We start from the raw sequence: 19,654 nt of genomic DNA on the forward strand, positions 1-19,654 counted from the left end.
CCCACTTTAAATGAGCTGTTGCTGTTTGAAGACTTTAATAATTAGGTTCAGGTTAGGGTTTGGGTTAGGGCATCTGGTTTTGATGGTTAAGCGAATCAGTGTCCTCACTGAGTACAAACGTGTGTGTCTGTGTTTGTGTGTGTGTATGTGTGTGAGTGCTCAGGCTTTGGGTGGTGGGTGGTGCTCTAATTGGATTACAAATGAGCTGAAGAACTATAATAATTGAGACGAGAGGCGGCTGAGCAGAGACTTGCATTCTGAGGACAAAGCAGCTTTATCACAGAGTCAACCGGTTGGATCGATCCAGATTCCTAATGGCCATTAACAGGTAAGAGTTATTTTAACCTTATAATGTGGAATTACTTTTAATTTCTTTATGACAAGTAGTAATTACATATTTAGTTCCTGAATGAATAACAATTGGCGGGGGGCTTCTCTACAAAGCCATCTATATACACAAACACATATATATATATGTAAAAAACACATGTTTATACACACATAGACTATATATCTATTTCTATCTATATCTATATTACATATTGCTTCAGATTACAGTGTCTCTGGTGATGTCAGAAACTAAATAACTTTTAGTTAAGCAGTTGTTGATTTCCACAGAAAACGTCCGTGGATGATGGCTTCATTTAAACTCAAGTTTCTTGTTTATACATGTTAAATTTAATGAATTACAGATCAAAGAATCAGAGAAACTGATGGACAACACTTGATAGAGAATACATGCATTATTAATAATTAATATATCTAATATACATCTGTATAATTCCTAATGTATCATTTCTTACTCTTGGTCACTATTGAGAAATGATCTGGTAATGTGAGTTTATGTTATCGGTTATGCCTTAATCAATCAATGATTGTCAATTCACATTTACTTCATAAATTTATTTATATTCCACCAAATCTGAAAACCATTTGCATTTGGATACAGCTGTCAGTTTAACAGGTCACCGTGCTAAAACGAATTCAGTCCAATTCAAGAGTCAAATAAAAAGCCCTTTCTTCAGTTAGGTTGTTCAGTCATTGCAGAAACTGTGCTATAGCTTTATAAATATATATATGTTTGTTTGAATGGTGTCATTTGTGGTGCTGTTACACCACAAATGCATTACATTATACCGATGCTTCTGTTTTTAAACTGAAAACTGAATTGATATACATGGGGCAGACAAACTATTTCTTAAAGGATTTCTTTGTGTTCAACTGTGTAATCCAGATGCTACTTCACATGTTGGTTAGAAGAAGGATAAGAGGCACTCCCTTAGCTCTGACATTCAAAGTTATCAAACCTGTCACCAGAGAGCGTGAGCACGGCTGCAGACCTGTTACAGTGTTATGCGATTCCGATTGCAGCTTAAAAATCTAATTACACAGGCGATCCAATCCACTGTGTTCTGCCATCATTCCCATCTATAGAAACAAACTCTCAGACTGGTTTTTATCAGCACCTCTTTTGCTTCAACATTTTTCCACTACTTCCTATTTCAGAGTGATGGAGAGAACTCCAATCTGCTGCACTTTTGCTTCACTGGTCGCTTTGCTAGTCCTCCTCTTCCTTCCTGTGAGGTCTTGGTGTAAAGAAGAGAACTATAGATCCCTGTCAGAGGTACTGTATGACCAACAAGCCTACAGTAACGCAGACAACACCCCCATCTCCAGACCTGACCTCACAGCTGGCCCCTTGTCTTTCAGGCTAACACAGAGTGCTGTCAGGATGTGGACATAAGGAGGTTTGATGACATCGATTACGACAGCTTTGTGAGTCTGATGGGAAGGAGAAGTACTGCTCAAACAACCAGTGAGTTATTTGTAAACTCAAAAACATCCACAACACTTTCACCATGACTGGATTTATCTTCCTCTAACATGCAACTCTTTTCACAGGAAACAGAAATGCCCCAATGTCAAGAAAAAGTAAGAACCTCAGGTTTAATTCAGTGTTTAACCAGTACCCGATTGATCGATCACTCACTGCACACTCTCAAAAACACATCCGGGGTGGATGGATGGACAGAATAGATAAGGATGGATAGATGGAAGGTATAAAAATGAAAGTTGTGGTCTTCTCACGCAGGACAAATTGATGACATCCTGGCTGATCTGCTGTGGCGGAGGGCAAGTGAGTGACTTCAGCAACACTGACAGCAGGCCATACAAACATTTTACACTATTTCACTGTGTTGTGTTGGATTTTAAATGAATACATATTAGATATAAGAAAAAAGCATAAGTAACAGAAATAATAAAAACTCCATACAAACCTTATAACCTGCTTGAGGCCTGTGACGGCCCCTTTAAGTTGCCGTCACATATTTATGAGCCAAAAACATTTTATAATCTCTTGGCATTTAAAGATAGAGAGAAAAAATGTGTAAATGATAAGTGTAGCACTTCCTGTCTCTTAAAGGCTGTTATTACCAGGATATGTACTCAGTGGGGCTCCCGGACTCTGGGTTTTACTAAGTCACCATGTGGACACACGCTGGCTATTCATTTACTTTTACTAAGACCAGGTTTTTATTGACTTTCTTAAAAGTGGCCGTCCACAATGCGGTCGCTTGGCGTAGCCTTTAATCTACAGAACGTGGAGGTAGCTGCGGAAGAAGTGTATTTAGATCTTCACCCATTTCATACAAGGCCTTTTGTACTGTAATTTATTGCCTATGGGCCAACATAAACTACATTACAGGTAAAGCTTTGACAAACTAATATCAGCTGATACATAAATCTGTCAAATTCAAGTGCTGCAACTCAGAGTGTGTAAAGATGCAGGCCGACTGGTAAAAGCCCCCAATTGTCTCTGCTGGATGTTCTTTAGTGTCCAAATCCCAAATTGGTGTTAATGTGGATCTGCGGTAAAGTATGCTTACTTAGTTAACAGACTAACGGCAGGAGCAGCGCCCCCGTAGGATGACAGGCTTTTGTAGATGACGTCTGCTGTACTATTTGTTAAAGGCAGAAGTTGACTGTGTAGTGCGAGTGGATGTAAGTTTGAACACATTATTTGCCTTGTAAACGACAGGACAGGAATGTGTGTGTACAAAGAAGTCTTTACAGAGGGGCAGAGGCTGATTCTTCAATCCTGAGAGGGAGAGGTGAGAAAACTAAACGCTGCATCCTTCCTGAAATTAAAGATAAATAGTTGCTGCTACATCTTTTGACCACTTTTGTTCTTTCTACTCAGGTTGCATCTCCCCAGAATGAAGATGTCGCAGCTCCACCATTTCAACTTCAGTCTCTCACACCGCGGACAACAGCTACTGTATAATAAGAGTATTATGTTATATAACCAGAGGCAACAAAAAATCATGTTAACCACCTACACTAAAAAATGTAAAACAAGACAGGATGTACAATAAAATATGCATTTATTTATAGTGATTTAAGAACCATTCACAGAAACGAACCCTGCCCACGTGTGCTCAACCACTAACACAAAGTAAGGTCAAGAAGCAAACACTGTGTCTGTTCAGACGTCAATATAAACATACATTTAGGCAGTTATCAACGGGTTGCTAGGGCAAGTGTTGGTGATGCAAAAAAACTGTCAAAATCAGTCCAAAACTTTTTATTACACTTGGAAACAAGGGTGAACATAATTTTTGGAACCCGACCGATATATTGGGTGGATGGAAATATTGCGCATATGAGCCTTTTGTGGACATATCTGTATTGCCATTTAAAAATGTGTTTACGATGTATTTTATGTACAAAAATATTTTCAAACTCATTTGTAGTTATTTAAAATAAAGTTTATGGTTAACCTGAAAATAATTTGTTATAAGTGATTAATGAAATTTAGGAATATTTATACTATAAATATAGGACACCAAAAACCCATACCAAATGGTTAATAATTTAAAAACAAGGTGTTGATTTGTTTAAACTTTTCCTACTTGCTCTGTGGTCATGTACTGATGGAAACCAATTAGGAACACAGAAAAAGGCTTTTGGAAATGAGATTAGGCTTTAGTTGCCTCATACATGTGTGAACTCAAAAGGAAATTAAAAGGTTTAAGTGGTTAAAAAGGAAACATACCAAACAGCCCCCAAAACACTCAAATTCATTTTTACATAAAACTTAATCCTGCCTGATTCCTGAGGCCATTTTTTAGTTTCATTTTATTTTCTTCTGTATTTGGTAATTAATGAATCTCCCGCCAAAACATACTCTTTGTTTGGCAACAATGTAGTAAAAAAACTGGGAAGAATTATTTTTTAATAAATACAATGTACTGAGTAGAAAAAGAAAAGGCTCTGTCCCAACCCACCCAGCATTTAGAAAATACACATTACTGAAAGTACATTTGTAGAAAAGAAATCAATCCTGCTTATTCACCTCATGAACAACAAGTCATCCACTGGCAAAGGCAATGCTCTATACATTGGAAGGATTCAATAAGCTCCATCTGAAAGTTGTCACTCTCATTGTGGTCATGTCACAGTGCAAAGTCATGTGTTCAACTGTTGACTCAAACAATCTCAATATACTGTACAAGGCACACGCTAAAGAGTCCACCAGGAGAAGATAAAGGGAAGTGTGAAGTGTTGATCCAGAGACAGTTTCGGCAAAAACAAATAGAAAGCCATGTGCCATGGATGGGTAAGAAGGAAAGGAAGCTGTTGACTGATAGCGAAAGCTGCAGTCTCCCACTCGACTTTTCAACATGCAACATCATCCAACAAAAATATAATTAGTCTGATTATTGCCGGTGGGGTACACTGTGGCCAATTTAATCAATATAGAGATAACATGCAGGTTTTTTTTTCACTCAAGACTAAATGATTGGTTGAAGAGAAGTAACAACTCCAGGAAGATTTTCTTTGGTTGACTACCGCCCACTGACGTCCTGTTCTCCAGCTGAAGGTGCTCGTTAGATCCCAGATCAAATAAAAGGTTGTGATGACTGAACATATAAAACACCAGTTATACACAATAGGGAAGCACCAACATTAACTTGAACAAGAAGTGTTCACAGATAACAGCGACAGCGTGTCTGTGCTTCCTCAGTCTGGTCTCATCCCAGAGGAAAATCTTTGGCTCGAATGTTCAAATCCAGTCATCAGGACTTATCATTTAAAGCATTGTGGTCACATTAATGCATCTCTATGTTAGCCATTAAGAGAAAGAGAGGACTCCAAAAACCTTGCTAATGAAATTTAGCTCATGTTCTTGTATTGGTGTTTTTTTATTCCTGGATTATTCTGAGGATAAGTGTGATATTTCAACAGTGCTGCAGAATCCTAGCTGACTGTGGTCCGACCATTCAGCTAAATAAATCTGATAAGACAAATTTTCATTATCTATGGGGAAAAAAATACTTTTGAGTAAAGCCTGAATCAAATTTGGCGTCAGAAAGCTGGTTCTAAGAACAAATCCAATATCATCTATGATACCAATTGATGAGTGCACAGATATTAATCTAACATTATATTTTTGTTGTCTTGTTCAATAATCAGAAAATGTATTGAGTAGCAGCAAACCTCACCTCTTCACTTGATTAAGTTCAAGACACATCATTTATTGCCATTAGCAGGCACATAATTCACTATGAAAGAAATGAAGTCAAACAACTTCAACACTAAAGAGTGTTTGATCGGGTTTTGGTGGACGACAAAACGTAGCTGTGAGAAATAATTATGGTTTGATTTTAAATGATCAAAGCCTACAGAAAAGTGCTCTCAACTTTAAAATTGTAAAAACCATCTTACAAATCTGGAAAAATAAGAGCCACTTTGAGCCTAAAATGCAGTCGCAAGTTGAAGTTAGTAGCAGTCCTTCAGCTCCAGACACTTCCGATCAAAGTGGACCGTTCTACTTTTGTAGAAATATGTCCCAAAATTATCAGAATCAATGAATAAGCAAAGATTTAAAAACAAACAATTCTGTGTCTTCCTAATGACACTGATCCCTTCAAACAACCATAGAGTCCTACTGTTGTTTCACCTCTGGTGCAATGGGAGAATCTTTACCAGCTGCAGGATGATGATCTGCGTCCTGTTTCATGTCCATCTTGGGCAGATCACCGCTTTCTCCTTTGCCTTTCACCTGAGGAGCCGGCTCCTTTTGTTCTTCTGCAGCCAAACCTGAATGCTCGATTCTGTAGCGCTTTGGGCTGGGGGGCTGGTAACGGTGTGTATAGCCGAAGGCACGCAGGTGATAGGTGTAGTACTCCAATAAATACATTTGTGATCCATCAACATAGTGGAAAGACACAGACAAGTCTGAGCAGCAGAATGGACCCTGAAAAAAAACAAAAACAGTTTGTGGTTATGCGACATGTCCCATTTTCCATGTACAAAAATCTAATTTCATGAGTGTTGATGTAATCAGTCTGCCTGTAGAAATAAGTTTCTCCAGGGTACGCCTAAAGAAAGATTATTCACTACAAGCAACGATGGATCCACCTGTACATGCCAGTCCTGTCGAACCAGTTTCACAACTAATTAAGTGACAAAGGGGATTGTCATCCTTACACAACAGCCTATTCAAATACTGACAAAGGCTTAAGTTCCTTCACTTGCCTCTATGATTGGGTAGAAGTTGTAGCTCCAATACCAGAAACTCTTATGGAATTTCGCGGTGAGGTGCTGCTCCGGAACAAAGGGGTGAAATGTCTCCCTCTGCTCAGTGTCTCTGGAGTCTCCTGCCAGCACCCCGACTTTTTCCAAGCACTGTCCCATTGCCAGGTCCTCTACAGAGGAAGTGTGAGTGCACTGTTTGCTTTTAAAACCTTCTACGAATCTCCGTAGAGCCTCTCTGCTCAAGACATAACCTGCTCCGCCACTCATGTAGCCCTGCTTGGCATAGGGCTTGAACCGTCGGCCAAAGTAAATTGGCTCGTCCGGCGTGTGGTTCGCAAGAACCCAACGCAAGTTGTCTACAATAACGTAGGTGTCATCATCTGCCTTGAGGAACCAATCTGCCTCGTGGCTGTGATGCTCATAGACGTAATGGAAGGCCCGGATTGTTTTCCAATACAGCTGATCCCGACCTTCCTCTGTACCCAATCCCACAGTGGGGAAGTCGGGGTCATCCACGGAACTCATGAAGACCACCACATTGCAGTGACGACTCCACGTGGTCTTCACATGTCGAGTCTTTTTCTCCAAGTTCTTCGGTGCAGTCATCACCCAGCAAAGAATGCGCACCTTTTTGTACAGCTCATCAGCAATATGGCCATCCTCACCTGGTAAATGGAGAAAAACATAAACATCACCTTAACAACGCTAGTGCATCCAAACACTGGAGTGCAGTGGTCATAACATTTAATGGAAATCCCATCGCAAGTGCACATGAGGGTTGGGCGGTTTCTCTTCCGCCAGAATGTCCTTATAACTATGTTAAGTCTTATTATTCTTGTTTTATCAGACCAACAGTTCAAAAACAGATCTAGTCATGATATAAAAGGAGAAGCAGTGATTCACAGCAGGTACATCAGCATACTTACTTTCAGCCTCCGATTGCATCTGTCACAAGCTTGGGGAAGAGATGTTTATGATATATGGTTAATCAGAGAACTTGTTTGGGTTGCCTCAGACTGAGGTTAATACACTTGGCATGCCTCCTTAGAAAGAGTACTCTCACCACACTTGCTGGGAGTATTACTTGGCTGGGTATTTTTATACTTTCCAAGATATCTCTGCAAATCATAGACTGACGATCTAAAGCTTATATTGTTCACAAAATCTCGCTGGGAGCAAAAAACAATTCCCTAGAATAAGGCAAAGTCCAGCAGGGGACAGTGAAGGAGCAGCATCTCCTTTTAAAGAGCAAAGTCATTGTTTGTAGCTTGTCATTGTTATTGACTTTCCTTCTTTTGTCAGCTTCGAGGAAGTGAGGGAATAAAAAAAGTACAGTGACGAGTTAGAGGTGAACAGGAAGGAAAGTTGTTGACTTAATGCTGAATAAAAGTAAGTACCTGGTCTCTGTTGTCTTATTATACTACTGAATTTTTCTCTGGATTCAGGATTCCAGCCAGGACGGGCAATAGAATAACATCAATTTCATTGCAATTTTATTTGAATCAATAGCAATATAACTAAAAGTTTAAATATATAGCAACATAATGCTTATACAGGTGGTGAGACTTGTTTTCCGGCCTGGCAAAACCACAACCTCCACTCGGAATCAAAAATGTGTCTCATATTTATTCTTTCATTTCTGTTTTTGGCCATCAAGCCTTTCAGGAACATCTTTTGGAATCAGGACGTAATTATAAGCAGTACCTTTCTGATGAGGGTGCTTCAGGTTGAACAGAGCAGACCCCTGCTTCTTCCAGATCTTGCGCTCTTCAGCCAGCCCAAGCTGATAGTCCCTGACCGAGTTGGCGGCCTGCGGCGCGGACAGCCCCGTCTCGAACGACACCTGCCGTAGGAACACGTACAGAGTGAAGGTCCCGACCACAAACCCCGCGATGAAGAAGAATCTGGATCCGACGACCGGCATGCTGGATCAGGTGTCTCTCTGTCAGCTGATCAACTCGGCAGGTGCTGGGTTCGAGAGAGAAGGAGAAAGAAAAAGGAAACTCTCAGACGTTACGCGGCATTGCGAAGGTGAGCCAGCCGAGTATCTGTCACTCCCCTGTGTTTATAAGGTGTGGTTTTGCTCACCAATGGCAGCGCATACACCATAGCAGGTCCACTACCCGCTACTCCATTATGCAGAGAAACGTCCACTTTCACAGGGAAACGCGGAGTCCGTTCCTTCTGGACGCAGCGGTTTCTTTCTCCATCTAAACGGAAACTTAGCTCAGCTAGCCTGTTGCTAACAGTCACCGTGGTAAACAGCGGGCGAGCTTTAGCCCCGACAGCCCCTAAACAGCAACCAGGAGGGAAGAAACTAAATCATGACGTCGGGCATTAGTGGCCCCTTGGCACAGTGTTGGGCAGCGGGCGTTAGCTAACATGGGAGTCCATTATCTCACCGACGCAGCTAACGTTAACTTCAGTGCGGGGAGCTTTCCTGTCGTGACAGCGGAGCTAGCGGAAGCGTCACAAAGTTTCCCGACCTGCTGGAATGGACGCACATGAAGTTGACCGCGACAAGTCATCTAGTTTGAGGAGAACAACGTGAAACCTGACACGACAACAGGAGGTAACTCCGCCGCTACACACACCTCACACAACTTCTCCTGCCTGAGCGCAGGACCGGAGGCACCGCTGCTTCCGCTCACTCGTTTCAAAGTAAAAGCGCAGAACGGACACGTGTACACGGTGCACACCCGCAGAGCCGCTGCCACGGTATAGGCCGATTTGTACGTTTTCATTATTTTGCCCAGACACCCGGCAGACGACCTGTGCGGGTGCGATGACAACTTGTGGTGTCACTCACACAGGTGTAAACCATCCCCCTATGAAAAACCGCATTTGAATTCACCAGATCCACATATTGTTATTTGCATCTGCACACACACCCAGTGCAAAATGTCGACTTGTCTAACACTATTTTTTGTAAGTGCTATATAAATAACGTGTATTATCATTATAGTTGTTATTACTCTTTGTGTCCCTGTACAGTGTTTAAATATACAGAGCTACAGCGGAGGGATAATAACCAGTCCCCTTTAAAGGGATAGTTATTATTTGTGGAGCCAGAATAACTGAAATCGTTATACCAACTCTTAAAGTGGCAGGTAAAGCAAACACAATAACCTTAAACCCTTACCATAACCCCACTTAACATCACAATTGTAGCTGTCACTCTTTCAACCGGTTTAGCTATAAACACATCCACACCCAGTTGCTATCTCTGTGAGTAAATAACACAACGGACTTTGCCTTTACAGGCCTGAGAGAAGGGTTCAGTTCTCACAGGTGACAAAACAAATAATATCAACGTTAACACATAAAGACATATAGCTGGAGGATGTACAGAGGACCCCAGTGGTATTCTTTATTTAATAAAAAACAAAGATTGCCCAAAGTATTTAGAAGGCAGTTCAAATGGACTTTAATCAGATAATGAAGAAAATCATGGTATTTTAAAAATATAGTAAAACAGCCCTATTCGAGAACATGTCAATAAATCTTCTTTTCAGCCTCTAGATATCATTGTTAAGAAAATAAGATGTTTGCTGGATAACTCGCTAGTCTCCACCAGATCATAGTTGCCACTAAACTTTGGAACAATGTTAAGTTTTGTCTGATGAATTCAAGTGAATAAATATGTTGTTCTGCTTACTCATGCAACATCTTGACACTAATGAAGACATTAGGAACAAATGCCTCAGTCATGTGCCTGAAACTGTTTGTATATGACTCAGTCCTACATTGAAATTAATTTAGGAGATTGCGACCTAACAAACTTTTACATATTTACTTTGGACACTCAAGTGCCTCTTCATTTTTGATGATATACAACAAATCATTTCAAAGCCACATTCACGCAATAACTACGTACAGGTTTCGTTTCAATGTAGCCATAATTATTCTCAAACTGTACAAATTCAGCCCTTTGAAGCCAACCTCTGATGGATCCTTAGAAAAGCTCTGCATGGATTCATTATTTCTGTAGACTGAATGTGATTGACAGTCTAGCTTTCTTCAATTTTCTTTGCAAATTAAATATAAGTGAATAAAATAAAGGCAAGTATTTGTCAAAAGAATAACAAGGTACTCTCAAAAAAGATTAATCTTCCTGACACCCTTTTTAAGAGTTTTTCATTTGAATCCCTTTAATCACACACAACACCCCGAGGGAAAACCAAACATTAATCAAACAATGCTTAAATTTGGTGTTTCTAAAAAATATAAAGTGCGACAGCATATTTACAAACACGTATTTAATCTACAGTTCCGTTTGTTGATAACATTACCACCAAACACAGTGTGTCAGAAAGTTTCAAAGACAAGCAGGAACTGAAAAATGAACCCTTTAGTGTTTGTCCCTTTTTTCACGAATAATCCACCCGTGAAATGACTCATCCAGTTTGATGAGGCATACACCACCAACCTCCATCAGCTGTATCAGGTCAGACAGAAACTAGAACTTCAAATATTCAGTAGAACTCACTGACATATCTCTAAAAAGGTACATGTTGTATTTCACAAGGCTTTTTTCGAGCCATCTATCAAAACTGAATCCCATCGAAAAGGGGAAAATGCAGAACTGCATTTGGCTGCACAGGGACAACTGACACGTTGCTGTTTCATTGTGCAACATATAAATGGTTCCTACTAAAGACTCATATTGTCTCTTTCAAAACACAGAGAGATTTTCTGAATGTGCAAACAGGTGAGTTGATTATCTGCTAAATTTCATAGCATTGATTTGATCATGTCAGCTCTGTTTTAAAATTTGCTGCTGCACTTCAGAGTCCTTTCTTCCCCCTGGTCTTAACAGGAGTTCACATTCACAGAAGGTCCACATAATGTCCTGAACGAGCTCAGATGTCCACATCGTCTGAGTCAGAGGTGCTTGATGATTGGGACTCCTCCTGGGACTCTCCCCAAACAAACCTATAGTTGTTTTCTAACTCCTGCTGCCTCTTTTGCTCCTTGTAAACCTCTTCTGTGCCGCCAGTCTGGGGAATAAAGAGATTGGATACCAGATATCAACCACAACCTTGACTGATCTACTTTAGGACTGCCACTTACAAATATTATCCATTATTCAATTTTACATTAAAAAGCATGAATTTAAATAGTTGATTTGCTTCCAATAGCTATTAATGCTATTCTAAAACACTTATTCAATAGAAACTCTGAGATAGCAGGCAAATGAATTTATGATATCAAGAAGCGAACATAAATCACGGTCAATGCTGATGTTGCGGTAAAAGTAAATCAATGTATGGAAAACATTATAAACTAAATTCTCAGTATTAAAATAAGTTCTGTAATTTCTAAATTTGTAAAGTCAGTTGTGTCTGACAACATTGAGCTTATCAAAGACTAACATTTGTGTCAGTGGAAGCCACCAACTCGTGAGGGTCCTACACAAAAACTGTGAATGCCAATAGAGACTTGAGTGTAACCTTACCCCCTTATTTTTAACTTTCATCTTTCAGAATACTGGAAATGTTTTCTGACTTCACCTACTCATCATATAGATTTGCATTTAAACAAATACACAATAACTCATGTTGAGTCTCATATGGGCAAAATCTGTTCCCTACATCAAGAATTGTGTTACCCATGTCTGTTGGTTGGTCCAGGATTTCACAAAAAGTTCAGAATCAATTTGCACCAAATTTGGTGGAGGGTTTGGAAATAGTTCAGGGAAGAACCCATTAACTTCCAGTGCGGATCCCAATAAACGGGCAGATGGAGGATTTTTGAAAATTAGACATACAGTATTTACAGAGCTGAGATAGGTAGGTAGGCACTGTATGCACTGTAATAAAGCCTGAAGTTATTCAAGTTTACTGAGCAAATACTACAGCCCACAGCCAACAGTATCATGTTGCATAATGCAAGCCCACAAAGATCCTCCTGTAGCCAAGAAAACGCCTTTATCGAAACTCAAATTACCAAGAGGTTTATGAGGAGCTCCCTGAAGGACTTTGTATCTTCTTCCGTCAACCACTGATCACCTGCCTCCTCTGCATTCTTTCGTGTCAAGATCTTCACTTCAATTTTACCTAAAGACAGACATGAAAAACAGGTGGAAAAGAAGCTTGTGAATTAAATATTTCCAAATATTGCTCTAAATAAGTGTGTGCCAAATGTTAAAACAAAAAAATTACAATGAATAATGATAAAGACATAACATATGATGAAAAAAAAGAATACACATGGAGGAGACAGTTTTCATTTCTGTTTGACTTTGATATAAGCGTCGGCTTTCTGTTACGATGACCTTTAATCTTGCAATTCCCTCAAAGAAAAAATAACTAATGTAAGGGCTTCCTGTTCAAATGTCCTGCTACTAATTTTGGTCTTCAGTAAATGCATGTGTTTATTTTCTTGCAGCATGAAAAATATATGAAACCCTTTATGTTACTAGCATGATATTTTTATCTGTTGAATGGCTGAACCTTGGAAAACATGAGAGTTGTGTGTTTTTTGACAAAGATGAGAATATAATTACAGAGCAGTGAGTTCAAGATAGCTGATGAAAATGAGAAAAGGCCGCTGAGTGTTTCGGGCACTCCCCATTCATACCTTCGGCCTTCAGTCCTGCTTTCTCTAGCTGCTCTTTAACCACGTCCTTTATGTGCTGCCACTGGGGGTCTCCTTCGCCCATCTCCTGAACTTTGACCTCCCCATCAGGGCTGCTGCCCGTCTTATACTTAGTAATTTTGATCTTAACATGGTCGTCAGCCGCTTGGTCTGGGGGGGTGACGAGACAAAAGAGGGACAAACAACACAGTTCACCCAAAAACCCAACAAGCAGGACCACAGGAGGGACGAGGTAAAAGCCAAGACTGTGGAATCGGAAACACTTTCTTGTAAGCATTACATTTGTTGTTGTGAGTGATTTCACTTATTTCTTTTCTGATGAAATTACAGAAAATCACACACAGACACAACAAAGGCAGCAGCGGAAAGGCCACTAACTAACCACAGCAATTTTTGTTTGCATTTGCATCAAACTAGGACCATGAGTGAGGATGCCTCGACAAACATCTACTGTACTTATCGATCAGATATGAAGAGGATGGAGGTGGACAAAGAAACCACAAAGGGAAAGACAGCAGGGTTACCTGGCTGTTTTGGAGCCAGGCTAGGGCTGCCCCTGGTCGGATCACTGGTACTTTGAACTCCTGCTATTTGTTGCTCTTGGTCCTGGATGTCTTTCTCCTCCAAATGGTCAAGGAGCTTGTCTAATGTCGTCTCTAGTGTTTGCGTTGCTTGTGTGCGATCAAACTCTCCTTTCAGACCCTCAGTCTCCAATTCCTGCTGGGCCTACAAGACAGGGAAAAGCAAAGAATTGCATTATGTTTAAGATCTGCTTAATATTGTGTCCAAATTAAATGTTTTATGTGGTCAGAAACCTCATTTATGATGTTGTCAAACTCCTTCTGCATTTCCTCCTTTATTTCTTCAATCTTATCGGACGGCACAGAGAGGTCAGCTATCTTATCCTCGAAATCCTGCAGCAGGCGTTCGTCTTCATCTTTCTCTTCCTGGCCGAGCTTCTCCGTCACCCTGTCTAAAGCTGGTTTTTCTCCTCGACTTCTGGCTTGGTTTTGATCTTTCTAAAAAAGCAAAAAACGCATTGAACTGCAATATTCAACACTGCATAGAAAAATAAATGTACTCCAAGAGATGTTAAAAAAAAGTAACATGGGTATCTTGTCAAGTACTTACCTTCCTGTTACTCTCTTTGAGGTGCTGGACAAACTTCATCAGGTCTGCCGGGTCAGTGATGATTTTAAAGTTGAACTTTTCTACTAAAGGAGATTTATTTCAAAGACAGTCCAACACCAAGCAACAGCACACGTAAGTTATTGCATAACTAATCTCCATAAACTATTTGAAGTGCAGACGTAAGATGCTGTAATCTATTCTAAGCAGCAACCAAAAGATATTCAAATCAATTGTGGCAAAACCTCATCCTGTATTTGTATGTGGGTGTGTGTACTCGTACAGATATCTTTGTGGGGACCATTTTGAGTCTACAACCTACAGCGTGAAGACATTTTGGGAAAGTGGGTTAGGCTTAGGTTAGGGTTTAAGTAAAGGTTAGGGTTAGGCATTTAGTTTTGATTGTTAGGGTTTGGGTAAGGGGCTAGGGAATGCATTATGCCAATGAGTGTAATCACTAAGAATATGTTCAAACGTGTGTGTGTGCACGTTAGAGAAAGCAAAAGTGGTTAAATTGCATTACCTTCATCAACGTCATCAATAACTTCATTGTCTGTAAGTGAGTTATAGTCATCATCTGCAGTCTGTGGAAAAAAGGATAAGCAGGTTCATATTTTCACCTGAGAATTTTTGACCAGCACCCTCTAGTGGTTATGTAGGTTCTGACCAGAGAGGTTCCTTGGTTCAACCATTCACTTAAGACAACAAAAAAAAGAATATACTTGCAAATGTATGTGTGCTTAGTTCTAAGATTAGTCTTAGAGGGTATAGATAAAAAATAACCATAACATTCAGCACATTCAGTTGTAAGATTACAACACTGAAATTTAAAACACTTTATATAATTATCATATATCAGATATTATGGACTTTAGATTATAATTAATGGACATTTTGTTGTTATTGTTTCCGTACCTGACTCTCCTGTTGAGAAGCAGTTGTTTCTGAACCTTCTGATTTTGTCACTCCCTCCCAGAATTCAGAGTCCTCTGCCTCCTCTGACCCGACGTCCTCAGATACATCAGCAGAGTCTATTTCAAAATAAAGGCTTTGTTAAATCTGTACACCTGACAAGATAGAGATTAGGAACAACTCAGTGAATATATTCATTTGGTGCACTGACAAATTGCTACAATTGTAGTAATTTTCCCAATAACTGTCAACATAATCACCTTTTCCATCTGAGGGCTCTGAATCATCACTGGATACAGTTAATGAATCTTCAGCGGTTACTTCCACGGCCCCATCTGCCCCTTCATTAGCAGCCAACATCTCATCAAGACTCCTCAGCTCCTCTGAGATCTGCTCTACTTTGCGCTTTGTGTCCGCTAGAAACAGGATGGAGGGAGGAAGAGGGAAAGTAAGAATGAAAGAGAGAAGAAAACCCACACGTATACTTGTTATGGTTTAAAATCACACAGTGAAATATATCACTGTATTTCAGATCATACATGTGTATTTTATACACCACATATAGAGATGTTCTGATCTCATTTTTGTCTTCCTGACAAGAATTCAGATACCTTGACTTCAGGTTTCTGCCAATACCAAGTACCAATCTGATACCACTGTATTAAAAAAAAAAAAAAAAAAAAAAAAATTATACAGCATATTTTAACAGCTGATGATGCTATCACTGTAGGAATGTCTTGGTTCAGGTAAAACCCTTTTCAAATTCTTCATTAGATTGCTAGTGCTCCTCGAAACTGAAGTATTGCATAAACTACAAGTCACCATTTTACTTGACTCACTATTTGACATGTCAGCATGAAATATTGCGAAATTGCTGACATTTTAGCCAATTCTGGCTGACAATACACTTCTTCTTCACTGCTCTAAAAACAGTACTTTCCAGTGGCAGTGCAGGGCAACTGGTAATTTGGAGAGGTAAAGAAGACACAATATCCGGGAAAAGAAAACTGCTGTCTTGTCTGGGTGAAACTAATATACTTTTAAGGGGTGGTACATAAATTTGTGTAATCTCCAAGGCCCGAGAAGTATTGGAGGCATTTCCAATGCTGATATCAGAACATCTCACACTAAGCACAATGAAAATCTGAAATGTTAATCATGCTGGACCGCTTTATTCCCCCTAGTTGTTGTCACAATTGTTTACATATTTAAATACTTTTTTCCACATCCTGTTCAACTCCAGCGACCCACCTCAACAGGAAATAACATCAAAGTGATAAGTTCTAACAGTTTCCAAATGCTGTGTCAAATTATTATTTATTGTTTTAACTCACAGACTTGGGCCTTGACGTAATCCATGTACTGTTGTGCACTTAGTGCTGGCTGGCACACGATACCCTGAGGCTTGGCAGTGGATGGTGGCCGCAGGAAAGGATGCTGGCAGGTGCGACTGGTGTGAATTGTCAGCACATAGCGGCATGACTGAGGCTCATCCACTCGGGCAACGTAGTCCCCCGAGCCTTCTTCACATACAAACTGGAAGTAATGAAGTAAAGTTATCCAAGTCTGTCTAGAATACATCATTTGGTTCAAAATGCAAACTAACTTCACTTTGACTTTATATCTGTTCATAGTACTGAAACAGAAATAAAAAAATGAAACAATACATTGAAAACAGACAAAACTACACAGTCAGCATGCATTATAAATGTCTTGTTAATTTAAACAACTCACCCGGACTTCAGTCTCTCTGGGAGTTCCATTCAGGTCACACTTGGAGCCGTTTACATAGGTCTGACTGTGGTAGCGCTTTAGCCTGTGCTGTTTGGAGGCCTGGGGGAAAAAGACATGTTAGTGACCTGAGTAACTTCAGAAGTCACAAATAAGCTCGTCCTGACCAGGTTCATACATTATTTTGAAAAGACTATAATGTTATAAGGGTTATACTGAATTAGATCATCAATTAGACACTGCCACATACAACTGAGGTTCAACTCATATTCTACAATCATGCGATTTCATTTTTAATGTATGCCAGGAAGCTGAAGTTAAAGAAAATGCAACCACATAACTGAGGCAACTTTACCTTTGCTGTTTCATTGTTCCAATCAAATTCAGACTCATAATAACCGAGAAACAGTACATCCCCTTTGATTTCTGTGTCTGAGGAGAGAAGAACAACATCTGTCAGAGACAGCTCCTGTGTCAAAATAATACACTCAAACACAAAGTTAGAAACACAGTGGTACCTTCCAGGTGGTACTGTCTGATGTGCTGACCATGACAGAACTCGTATGTCCACCAGTCCTTCGTCTGCAGGAAACACAGAAAGCGAACATTTCTATATAATGAAATTCACTTTTACATGTCACATAACATTGTCAAAAATAAACAGATATTTATTTGTGCTGATGTCTGTGTGAGTGTTACAGCAGAAACTAGTGCAGACTGGGTTATGTGCCTGTTATGATGACACTAAAGTTTCCCTCAGGAAATTATTCAGCAGAGTTGATCTTAAGGCATCTTGTCTCATGACCAGTTCAGTTAAAAGATTAAAAACAACCACAGTAGGCTCCCAGTGCTGTAAACAGTGTAGAAACCACTGGATGTTGCGTTTTTCTCTTTGCTTTTGCTGAGTTAAAGTCGACACTCAAACCAAAATATAGTCTTTTGGTATTCTCGTTGTTCTTGTTTTTTTAAATGGTATGAGGTTATCAGACATAAGTATGTCATTAGGAAGTGGGTTAAGTAACAAACCACAGCCAAGTAACCTCCCCCAATTACTCGCATAACTTCAGTTTACATCAGCTGCACTTTGTTGTTTAGCTGAAAAGGAGTCATTTACAGTCTTTCTTTGGAAAAGATCATGATCTGTGTGTGGGACATTCTAAGTAATCATTTCTGCTTTCACATCTGTTCTGTGACCAGCACAGTGAAGTTACTAAATGTCTTGAGTTACAGGAATGTCTCTACACTCAGATGGCCACACAAGACGCTGCTCAAACTTTGTCTCTTGTATTCAGATATATATTTAGATTGTTTCTACTGTTTATGCTTTTGTATGTTGTCTCTGTCCTGCCCTTGTACACAACCTGGATCGATGTGCACACTATCTACCGTTGGAAAGCTGTAGTGAACTAATGCACACAAACTATCTTTCAAACCACAGTGATCTTTAAATCACAATAAATATAAAACGTGGCTTAAGGGATTAGATCCCAGTACTTTCATACTATGCTTTTGGTGCAGTCACTTGAATACATGTTGGTGAAAGAGAACCTGTGGCAGCCTTCAGTTGTCATAAAAACTCAAAAGGTGTAGTTTGTGCTACTATAAAAAAAAATATTGCAGCCTCTGTAGAGAGGACTTGCTCCCAATGTAAATATGAAGTATTTTGATATAAAGGGCCTATTCGAGGGTAAAGAAAACAACAATTCGTACAATTTAAATGAAACATACTGGTGAAAACATCATTAGGATCATTTTATATAAAATGTCTGCCAATAGATCCCCTTCACATAAATCTTACACACTGAACCCTAGAGTGTGATAAGTCTAAAGAGCTACGGCAGTGGACCCGTGGACCTCTCAGATAAGCAGACGAGGACCAACCTTCACTATACAGGGGGCACTGTGCATTGGAGTGAGCAGGTCTGGGATGTCTGGTCCGGTGTACCCCTGTGAGTCCGCCTCGGAAGCAGGATCCTGATGAAACCTGACGGCTTGGGCTGGGAGTCGACACTCGTACAGCTGCTTGTACTTACTGGACACCATCATAACCTCCGCTGTGTTGGTCTGAAGGAAAACACAGCCATGAAAGACGGAAAATCTTGAAGTGACAATGCCACACGTTAGCAGAAAGATACTCAAGTAATTGCCAGTGTATTAACTCACTGGGTTTGCTATTATGGTTTGGGTTCGTTATTGTTTATGTGATGAAACAGGAGGTAGGTGGGAATGAGTCAAACTTAGTTGTGTTGTGGCAGCTGTCAACGCTCCTGTGTCGGTGACTTCAGCTGTAACCCCAGCATTAAATGAGCAACATGCAGTTTCAGTTCTTTATTATGAGCCTCAGCTGGGAAGCAGGTTACTCTTCAGGAGGAAGCTATTTAACGCTGGCTGACGTTAGCCTACTTTCTAGCTAGCAGGCTAGCCGTTAAAAAAACCCTCCCCCCGCTTGCTCACCTGCCCCAGGATGACGGGGTCGGTCAGGATTTGGATCCCATACTTCATCTCGTTCAGTTCCTCCAGGTTCAAGAAGGCGGGGACACACAGGGGACATACCAACAGGAAAACGTACAGTGTCTTGAGCCAGCGCACTGAGGAGGCGGCCATGATGAGCGACTCTGTCCTCTCACTCCCCCCACTGCGAGTCTGACAGCAACAACACACAGGACGCCTGACATGGTGGCAGCTGATTGGTCCACGCGACAAGCGCCTCCCTGCCATTGGTTAACTCTTTAGTCAGTAA

The 19,654-nt window shown here is 40.3% G+C and overlaps 3 protein-coding genes and 1 long non-coding RNA gene across 5 annotated transcripts; 2 read left to right on the forward strand and 2 right to left on the reverse strand.

Moving 5' to 3' along the window:
- The first annotated feature begins 1,510 nt into the window (after positions 1–1,510).
- tac3b (tachykinin precursor 3b) lies at positions 1,511–3,351 on the forward strand. The gene is made up of 6 exons (XM_062400355.1): positions 1,511–1,624; positions 1,711–1,816; positions 1,903–1,932; positions 2,093–2,137; positions 3,041–3,113; positions 3,203–3,351. The coding sequence occupies exons 1-5, from the start codon at positions 1,511–1,513 to the stop codon at positions 3,088–3,090; spliced, it is 345 nt and encodes a 114-aa protein (XP_062256339.1). The 3' UTR covers positions 3,091–3,113; positions 3,203–3,351.
- An 18-nt stretch (positions 3,352–3,369) lies between these two features.
- Positions 3,370–8,773, reverse strand: c1galt1lb (core 1 synthase, glycoprotein-N-acetylgalactosamine 3-beta-galactosyltransferase 1, like b). The gene is made up of 4 exons (XM_062400344.1): positions 8,632–8,773; positions 8,248–8,511; positions 6,544–7,208; positions 3,370–6,262 (listed from the first exon to the last, which is right to left on the reverse strand). The coding sequence occupies exons 2-4, from the start codon at positions 8,465–8,467 to the stop codon at positions 5,951–5,953; spliced, it is 1,197 nt and encodes a 398-aa protein (XP_062256328.1). The 5' UTR covers positions 8,468–8,511; positions 8,632–8,773; the 3' UTR covers positions 3,370–5,950.
- Positions 8,774–8,977: 204 nt separating this feature from the next.
- Positions 8,978–13,962, forward strand: LOC133965810 (uncharacterized). The gene is made up of 2 exons (XR_009923896.1): positions 8,978–9,115; positions 13,561–13,962. It is a non-coding gene; the product is annotated as an uncharacterized LOC133965810 (long non-coding RNA).
- Positions 9,890–19,566, reverse strand: os9 (OS9 endoplasmic reticulum lectin). 2 transcript variants are annotated; one of them, XM_062400320.1, is made up of 15 exons: positions 19,369–19,566; positions 18,796–18,978; positions 17,433–17,496; positions 17,270–17,346; positions 16,918–17,016; positions 16,518–16,719; positions 15,444–15,599; positions 15,187–15,302; positions 14,795–14,855; positions 14,275–14,354; positions 13,959–14,162; positions 13,668–13,869; positions 13,126–13,293; positions 12,493–12,602; positions 9,890–11,543 (listed from the first exon to the last, which is right to left on the reverse strand). In XM_062400320.1, the coding sequence occupies exons 1-15, from the start codon at positions 19,516–19,518 to the stop codon at positions 11,406–11,408; spliced, it is 2,010 nt and encodes a 669-aa protein (XP_062256304.1). In that variant the 5' UTR covers positions 19,519–19,566; the 3' UTR covers positions 9,890–11,405. The 2 variants fall into 2 exon arrangements, with proteins under 2 accessions (XP_062256304.1, XP_062256303.1); XM_062400319.1 differs by having other exon boundaries at positions 14,275–14,357.
- Between the last annotated feature and the right edge of the window lie 88 nt (positions 19,567–19,654).

Source organism: Platichthys flesus, chromosome 2 (genome assembly GCF_949316205.1).
Source record: "Platichthys flesus chromosome 2, fPlaFle2.1, whole genome shotgun sequence".
In the NCBI taxonomy this organism is placed as follows: Eukaryota; Metazoa; Chordata; class Actinopteri; order Pleuronectiformes; family Pleuronectidae; genus Platichthys; species Platichthys flesus.

Coding starts and splice junctions, on each gene's coding strand:
- tac3b (XM_062400355.1), top strand. CDS start 1,511: ATGGAGAGAACTCCAATCTGCTGCACTTTTGCTTCACTGGTCGCTTTG. Junction 1,817..1,902: donor AAGTACTGCTCAAACAACCA/GTGAGTTATTTG, acceptor CTCTTTTCACAG/GAAACAGAAATGCCCCAATG. Junction 1,933..2,092: donor TGCCCCAATGTCAAGAAAAA/GTAAGAACCTCA, acceptor CTTCTCACGCAG/GACAAATTGATGACATCCTG.
- c1galt1lb (XM_062400344.1), bottom strand. CDS start 8,467: ATGCCGGTCGTCGGATCCAGATTCTTCTTCATCGCGGGGTTTGTGGTC. Junction 7,209..8,247: donor GAAGCACCCTCATCAGAAAG/GTACTGCTTATA, acceptor TCCATTTACCAG/GTGAGGATGGCCATATTGCT. Junction 6,263..6,543: donor ACTTCTACCCAATCATAGAG/GCAAGTGAAGGA, acceptor GTTTTTTTTCAG/GGTCCATTCTGCTGCTCAGA.
- os9 (XM_062400319.1), bottom strand. CDS start 19,518: ATGGCCGCCTCCTCAGTGCGCTGGCTCAAGACACTGTACGTTTTCCTG. Junction 14,163..14,274: donor TCAAAGAGAGTAACAGGAAG/GTAAGTACTTGA, acceptor TTGCTTTTTTAG/AAAGATCAAAACCAAGCCAG. Junction 12,603..13,125: donor AGCAGGACTGAAGGCCGAAG/GTATGAATGGGG, acceptor GTCTGTCTTTAG/GTAAAATTGAAGTGAAGATC.